Below are 8,902 nucleotides of genomic sequence, written 5' to 3'. Positions count from 1 at the left end.
GGGGGGGGGTGGGGGTGAGTGTGGGGGGGGGGGGGGGGGTGCGCGCTAAGTATTTATGTGTGTAACTATAGTGCGCAGCGTTATCTGAGAGCCCAGCTCGGGCCTATGGGAGGGGATGTCCCCTCCTCCCAAAATGAGATTTTTTTTTTTTTAAATTGGGACTTGTAATGGTCAGAAATGGCAATGTCAGCCTTGGCTGGCTTGGTGTAAGCAGTACAGTACTGGGATGGGAAAGCTAGGCCTATTTTTTTTTTCTTTTTGGTCCGACTGCCTGAAGAGCTTTGGCCGATGGGGGGTGCTTGACCAGACCGATGGGGACTTAAGCCACCCCCCCCCCACCCCACTGGCACTGCCCCTGGAGGGTGTGGGGAAACTTTACAGTATTTTATACTTACATATTATATATATATTATATACATTGAAACTTGGGTCATTTATGAGGTTCATTCTCCACAGTGCTTAGGTATCTTCTTGACTTTATGAAATTACATTGCAGTTGAAAAGTGAGTGGGACCAACCCTCCCTCCTCCTTTAAAAATATGTGGGTGACATGTAACCCCATTTCCCACCCCATGATCTGCTCCCATGTTAATCACCATGAATTCAGATGGTGCATCTCAAATATCAAAAAAGCATGCAGTTGAGCCTTGTAAGTGACCAGGATAAGGACCCTAAATATGTTGCATATTTTTTATTTAAAATACATTTAAAAAATAATGAATATGTTATTGACAGATTTTAAGTAGAGGAACCAAATGTGTGCCATTTTGAGGCTATATTTAAAGCAGTGTTTGCAGTGTGTTGCACTTTGCTACATTCTGCCAGTTCTGTCTAAAACCTTCTGCTATTTATTTCAGTACCTTCTATTCCCTTTTCTTCCCTTCATTCAGCAGCCATTTCTTTCTGCTACTTTATTTTGCTAAATTTTCCCCACCTCCCACCTATTTTCACTTGATTATCAGGGTTTTAAAAATGTTTGTATAATTAACAGGTGTGTAGTTGAAAGGTGACTAAAATAAAGCAGGTAACTTTACTGTAAAATTTGAGTATTTTGATGCATGTTTAATGCAAAATGCATGGTGTTTATATAGAGGGTGCCACACTGTTAGCGGATTGTATGTTTTTTTAAATAATGCAGCTTTAGTGTGTGTGTGTTTGTCACATCAAATTGTCACTTTCTATGGTGACATAATGAACTGGCACCTTTCTTGTATTTTCTTTCATATTGTTAAACTGCTTTTTGCCATTCTTTACCTAACCTTTGACCTGTAGTCTATTTTTACTCTATATTACCACAATCCATGTTTGCTTTTGTAGTTTTCCAAAGATAAAACATTGTTTATAGCTTGATGATACCGTTGCTTAGCTCCTTGCAGACAGTCCTGTAAAAAGTTCTAAAATGAATTGTTATTGTTTATATTGAACATGATTAAACCTCGCTCTTTCCCAACTTCATTCCAGAACATATGCTGAGTATTAGTCTTTTTTTTCTGTGCCCTTATCTATTTGTATGCATTAGAAATTGAGGTGTTAAATATTTTTATTGGTTTTTTATTGTGGTTTAAAATTAATAATAAATTTTTTTGAAGACTTAAAAATAATGTAATGGTTTGGTGGCAAGACAGTCCTAAGTCTCTAAGTGCCAGCTATCCACCTTTGCCCTGTTATAATCCCAGTCCCGTACCTATTGTGTAGCAAAACAAACAAGCTCTATCATTATGAATTTGAGATGCTATAATATTTTTCTTGTAGCTTATTCAACCATTCACCCCCATTTATAAATGGAACCTGCCAGGTGTACCTACAGGCTTCGACGTGTCAATCAAACGAGATGATATGACAGGCATTACGCTAAGTGGCAATAAAGTAAGTGCTCTAATGATAAATTAATATTTAATAATAAAATTTTTTAGGCACATGGACCTGGATTACCAGTAATAAACACTCTGGAGGTTTTAGTGAATTTCAGTTTGATTTCTTTATTGTATGCTTTTGATGAAAATTACAATAAAGTTTTTTTTATTATGTATTAGTGTGTTTCACAAGACCAACCATACACATGATATGCAACATAAGCAAAAGCTCAGTCCACAATATCAGAGGCTATATGTGACTTTCTGATTAGTGTGCAGGGGCACGGGCCGCCTCAACAAATCTTTGCGACCCTGGACCTCCCTCCCCCTCCAAATCATGCTCAAATAGTTGAAAATCACCTTATTAATTGAGGTAGCGCCCCTCAACTATGCCACTGATACTGGTATAGGTTTAATACCCGTAGGTCTATACATAGATATTTGTGACAGAAAATTCAAAGGTGTTGGCAAAACTTTGTTTAGGACAAGAATACGTTCAACAGAAAAGTCAACCTTTGAAAGCTACTAGATAATTTACCTTTACTGTAATTTTGGTATTAGGCACGCAAACTTGAGTTTTTATTGGGCGATGCAATTCACAAGAAGTGCAATGCAGTGATCACCGTTGGAGACGTTCAGTCAAATCACTGTAGAACGACGGCAGTAGCAGCCAGACAAGTCGGTCTGGAACCTCATCTGCTCATCAGATCTTCTTCTGAAGTAAGTCATTCATCCTTCATTGAAAACGTAAACAACCTGAAGTATCTTCTCTCTGATTGGCTATTAAATATAAAGTTTTTGATAAATAGTTAATGGTATTTTGTTACACTAAACCTTTCTATGGAAATTAAACATCCTGAGGTTTCTATGCTGTGTTTGGCTGATATGTGTGTTATGTGGCTTGTTGTTTTTGTTAAAAAGGGTGAGATATTAATTTGATAAATACTTGGATGTAAAGTACATTCAACACCATTTTACAGTAAGTGGTGAGTCGAGCAGCTGAGAGGTAAGGCAGGGGCACTGCTAAATGCAGCCTTACCAGTTGTCGCTAGTTTAATATGTTCCCAGGGTTTACTTAAAATGGAAACCAGTTTACACATCTGCACTTTCAATAACCTACAGTATTTGCATCCTTTTGGAAAAGTAGGGCATTACCCCAATGCTATGGGTCATTTTAGCCCTCGAGTGGAGTAAGGTGAACATTAACCTAATATAAGTGCCTACATACGGTGGCTAGGTAGTGAAGGGCCACGCCCATACAAAATTCAGCACAATGATGCTGTGAGTTACCTCTATCCTGATATACAGTCAAAATGCCAATATTCTGATTCTTCATATTTTTTTTTTTTAAGAATCCTGAACAAATTCCAAGTGAAGGTAACATGTTCATTGACATGTTAGTGGGATCTTCTTTGTACCTGGTGCCGCTGAAGCCTTTCCAAAACGAGCAAAGAATGGAGAAACTGGCTGAATGTTTACGGTAAGGTCTTAGAAATAATTTACGATAATAATATATAAGCTGATCGTAATTTATTTGATTCATTTATTTATTAATAAAAATCAAAATTTATTTAAATTTATAGTTTTTTTTTTTTTTTCATTTTCGCAGTCAATATTATATGATATTCATTGATGTTTGTCTTTTTAATGTTGTTATAAATAAATAGATAAATAATGTTGGGTTTTAGGTATGAGAAAGTAGCCGCAAACCTGCACATCTCTTCTAGGTAAACACAAGCTTCTGCCTATGTTCACAAATTCTATGTTTCTACACCTGCTTTCCACACTTTTTCTCCCATCATTCATGCCCAGAAGTTTTGTCCTTTGGGATAAACTTCCATCACATGTTTTCACATGCTATATTAATCGTATCAGTCTGCTCTCTTTCCTAATTTTCCTTTGGCTGGACTTGTCATAGGTTAGGTTCACCTTTTCTGGGCATAACAAATTAAAATAATAAATAAATAAAATAATGTTGGATTTTAGGTAAGAGAAAGTAGCCACATACCTGCACGTCTCTTCTAGGTTAAACACAAGCTTCTGCCTATGTTCACAAATTCTATGTTTCTACACCTGCTTTCGACTCTTAAATAATAAACTTATCATTGTTTCACCTTTTATTCCTTCTTTGAAAAAGAGAACAAAATATTATTACATGATAGAAGAATAGGTTTTTTTTTCCCTGATTCTCTCGTCATATTGTTAATTTGATTTTTTTTTTTCTACATGCCATGTTTCATTGTTTCTAAGACCACGAAATGAAATAATTCTTCTACAGTAAATCAAGAAACTTAAAATGTTATACAGTCAAACCAGGGGGATCCAATGCTATTGGTCTTTATGGTTACATTGAGGCATGGAATGAACTAATGCAACAAGTGAGTGTTAATTTTACACTGCTTTTGATGAGGGTGATACTGACAGTGAAGCTGATCATTTGGGATGAGGGTGGTAGAGACAGTGAGTGTTATTTTTACACTGCTGTTGATGAGGGTGTAAAAGCAAGTGAAGCTGATTATTTTTACTCTTTTATGCTTTATGAGGCGTGGGGTATGGAGAGCTGATCATTTTAACCCCTTGATCATGCATGGGGAGTGGAGATTTGATCCTTGACCCTTGACCTTGATTGTTTATAACCAAGTCTCTTTATGAGGCATGGTGAGTGGAGAGCTGAGCATTTTAACCCCTTGATCATGCATGGGGAGTGGAGATCTGATCCTCTATAACCAAGTGTCTTTGGGGAGGGAGAAGTTGATCATTTTAACTACTTGATCCTCTATAACCAAGTGTCTTTGGGGAGGGGGAAGTTGATCATTTTAACTACTTGATCCACTCTAAACAAGTGTCTTTGGGGAGGGGGAAGCTGATCATTTGGGCCCCTTGATCATCTCTAACCGAGTGTCTTTGGGGAGGGGAAGCTGATCATTTTAACCCATTGATCCTCTCTATCCAAGTGTCTTTGGGGAGGGGGAAGCTGATCATTTGGGCCCCTTGATACTCTTTAACCAAGTGTCTTTGGGGAGTGGGCAGCTGATCATTTGGGCCCCTTGATCCTCTCTAACCAAGAGTTTTTGGGGAGGGGGTAGCTGATCATTTGGGCCCTTGATCCTCTAAAACCAAGTCTGTTTATGAGGCTTGGAGATAGAGAAGCTGATCATTTGGGATCACTGTAGATAGTCTATAAATATATCTCTTTATTAGGGTTTGAAAATGTGTAGTGTATTTTTTACCAGAAATCTCAGGATATTACCTACAATGCTAGAGATGTACAGAGTACATCTTTCTATGGTTACTATCTCAGTATTACTGTAGAAGCTGAATGCTTAAAAAAATACATAAAATTATGTTTTGTTTTTTTTTTCATTTTTTTTTTTTCAGTGTGATCCTTTTTAGAGAATGCCATAATAAAAATGTTTAAATTGTTCAATTATTATTTTGCAGGGAATTCTTGAGCGATTTGATGATTTAGCTGTTGCCGTTGGTAGTGGTGGTACAGCTACAGGCTTAGCAGTTGCCAACTACCTCACTGGATCACACCTCAAGTAAGACTCAAGTAGCCCTTCCCCAACCACCACCCTCAAACACATCTTAGCAGTTGCCAACTGGGTCACACCTTGAGTAAGACTCCAACCCTTTCCCAACCACTACCCTCAAACATATCTTAGCATTTGCTAACTACTTTACTGGGTCACATCTCAAGTAAGACTACAAGCCTTCCCCACCATCTTCCTCAAACACATCTTAGCAGTTGCTAAATCCCTCACTGGGTCACACCTCAAGTAAAGACTACAACCAGTGATGGCTGTAGAATATATTTTTTGAGGAGTTGAGGGAGGCTGAGTGAAATAAGGATAAGTGTGGTGCACATCATCATCCTAGGGCCTTCTGACCAAAATAAGATTTTTTTTTTTTTAAATAGGGAGTCTCAGATTTGAAAAATACTTTTAAATGTAAATTTGATAAAATACAATTGTTACTATACTCTCAACTCAATAAACACGCATTTCATTTCAATAAGCTTCTTTTCTTCTTTTTTTTTTTGGTTTGACTGCCTGACGAGCTCTGGTCCGTGGGGTGGGGCTTAAGCCCCTGCTGCCTCCCACTGGTGCTGCCACAGACTAAACCCTTCTCCAACTACCGTCCACAAAACACACAGCAGTTGCTTTCTAACGCACTCAAAAAAATACAACAAGGATATTATTTGTAGTTACTTTAATATAGCATATTTTCTGACTCTTTTATTAAAGTTGAATTTATGAAACCCACTATGGACGTTAAAATCAAAAGAGAAAACATTGGTACTGAAGCTGAAATGCAATCAAAACCATTATTGACTTAACAGCCTTTATACAGTTTCCTGATAATAAACTAATTTATTCAGTATCATTTTCATTCTCCCTCTAATCTAAGACTTACTAACTCAAGATTGTTAATACTAAAATTTTTGAATATTTAAGTACTAGATCTAAAGACCTTGTGATAGTAGGACAGGCACCTTATCAAGCATGTCATAGTTACAATTTATTCTCATTGAAGTTATTTTATGCTGTTAATGACACACTACATTCAACAATGTATTAGATGACATTCTGATAAATAAATTCCCCACACACACATATACATCTAACACACACAGTTTTCCAGAAACACCATCCAGAATTAGATGTTTTTATTTCACTAAATTGATATTAATTTTCTTCATGTTGTACTTACACTCATCCAGACCCACCGTCCAGTATTTGTTATTAAGTTTTCTTCATTTTGTGTCTTTGCTTAAGAGTGCATGCATTTATGATCAGAAATGACAAGGTTTATGTTATCAACCATGTTACAATCACCCAGACCCACCGCCCAGAATTTGATAATGATATTTCTTCATTTTGTGTCTTTGCATCAGGGTGCATGCATTTGTGATCAGAAATGACAAGGTTCATGTTATCAACCATGTTACTGAAATCCTGGAAGAGATTGGTTTGGACCTTGAGGTGAAAGCTGAAGAACTGATTGACGTAGTAGAAGGCTCAATAGGCCTAGGTTATGCTAAGTCTACTCCAGAAGAACTAGGTATGCACCATTTATTAAGAAGTTACTTTATTTATAGTACTCATTGGTATACTAATATCTATTTTAAGTGAGCATGCTTAACAGCGTTCAGTTGAGAGCTTGATCGATAAACAGGGTTCGTACGCGTCCTTAAATTCCTTCAATGTCCTGAAAAAAAAAACAAATGAGCATTTTCCAGTACTGGAAATGTATGATTGCCCTTAAATGTCCAGGAAATTTGATCATTTACCATTTATTCAGTACTGCAAGTTGCCTAATAACAGTAAATTATATGAGAAAAGGTTCCTACAATATTCTTGGGAGAAGCAGGTCAAGTCTTTGTACATCGCCAGTTTAGAAATGTTATCGAAGACAGAAAGGATGTCAAACGCTGAACATGGCTGACTGACTGGTTCAGAAAAACTTGTGCGATTCAGTGAATGGAGTTGTTTGCCTATATTTTAGTAAAGCGGTGATTGTATATTAATTATATTTGCATGTAATTTTAATTCAGAAATTGATAAAAATCATAGTCATTAACTTTGTAACCATGGGAACGTATACTTCTACAGTTATTTTAATGAAGGGCGTTTACAGTTAGTCCTTGATTTTAGAGTGAGGTATTTCGTTAATTATGTTTCTAAAGTGTACAAAACCATTTAAAAAAACAATGCCGGTCGACAGCCTGTCAGTGCCGGTAGGACGGTGAGAACTTTGCTGTACGTTAACCCTTGCTGTATAAAAAATTATAAAAGTTTACGTAGGCCTACATCATTATAAATGTCAAAATACAGAGCTGAAATTAACAACTAGGGCCTCATAATAATAGACTGAATATCAATAATATTAGGCTCAATGAATAATAATACACAATAGTGCAGTATAGCATGTCAGTATGATGATGTGTAGAGAATAGAGCATAAACTTAATTAATTAATAATACAGTACATCATTAGTTTAGAGAAGTTTAAACATAAAAACCTAATTATATATGAAATACAATAAATTAACGTCTCCGCGACGTACACCCATTGAAGAAGACTATATTGTTTATTGTATATCCATATTATGTCAACTTCGCCGCAGCTGATCGTTGTTATCATTCGCTGAACAACAACCTTGGCAGATGTGTACTCCACCCTTCGGTGCCACAAAAAACCCAAGCTATTCTGGTGCCGGTACCGGAAAAGGCACTGACATGTTTACGCCATAAGATAAGACCATTGTTTACGCACACATTTGTGTTGCCAAGGAGAGAATTCTTCTCTAGTGCAACTGTAGGCAATCAGCCTTTGCTTACCAACAAATTTTTACGTGTGAGAAAAACAGAAAACCACCTAAAATAACATGTGCCAACAGTGTTTGTATATTCAAAAAGAAATATAGAATATTTCTAATCGAGGCTCAATAATTCAAGCTTTCATGGAAATAAGGAATCAGATTGTTTAAAATTATTATATTCAATTTATTTAAAAAAGAGAATTGTAACGTAACAGTTTAATCCATGAGAAAGTAAGAATTTTGGAACCATGAGACAACTCACAATAATGCAGGAGTAAGATAAGCCTTTTTTATGAATTGTTTATTAAGTATAACACTTGAAAATAAAAAAAGTAATGTACATAATGGTGCAACCCATGAGATTGTAAATCTTTGGAACCATGAGACTAAAACACACAATAACACAGGAGCATGGATAACATTATTTATTAAAGCAAAACATTATAGAAAATAATAAAAAAAATTTACAGTTAATTACATTATTCGTTATTCAATGTCAAAAGGGGCTACAATGACCTTTACAATGATCTTTTGGCCATTGTCCTGTCTATTTTGTGCTTTTTTAGTTCCTATGCATTTAATGCAATAGGAACTATTGTAATCACTTTTGCTATTTCCTATGTTTTTTATTGTGTGTAGTGTGTGTGTGTGTGTAGACATTTATGCAAATGCGCATGCGTCAAAGAAAAGTTTTCCGACATTTTGTTTTACATCGCGATGCGAAG

The 8,902-nt window shown here is 36.2% G+C and overlaps 1 protein-coding gene across 3 annotated transcripts in view; it reads left to right on the top strand.

Annotated features, from left to right (window-relative positions):
* Positions 1-8,902, top strand: part of LOC117112341 (bifunctional D-cysteine desulfhydrase/1-aminocyclopropane-1-carboxylate deaminase, mitochondrial-like) — a 17,863-nt gene that overhangs the window by 5,135 nt on the left and 3,826 nt on the right. For all 3 annotated transcript variants that reach the window (XM_033255419.1, XM_033255426.1, XM_033255433.1), the window contains 6 exons: positions 1,753-1,866; positions 2,415-2,573; positions 3,206-3,333; positions 4,132-4,231; positions 5,295-5,395; positions 6,751-6,917. In XM_033255419.1, the coding sequence (XP_033111310.1) occupies positions 1,753-1,866; positions 2,415-2,573; positions 3,206-3,333; positions 4,132-4,231; positions 5,295-5,395; positions 6,751-6,917 (769 nt within the window). The remainder of the gene's footprint in view (positions 1-1,752; positions 1,867-2,414; positions 2,574-3,205; positions 3,334-4,131; positions 4,232-5,294; positions 5,396-6,750; positions 6,918-8,902) is intronic.

Source organism: Anneissia japonica, unplaced genomic scaffold (assembly GCF_011630105.1).
Source record: "Anneissia japonica isolate Jap-2015-1 unplaced genomic scaffold, ASM1163010v1 scaffold288117_len521816_cov214, whole genome shotgun sequence".
Taxonomy (NCBI): domain Eukaryota; kingdom Metazoa; phylum Echinodermata; class Crinoidea; order Comatulida; family Comatulidae; genus Anneissia; species Anneissia japonica.
Note: the sequence above shows the minus strand (reverse complement) of the source record. Positions and strands in the feature narration are given on the sequence as shown.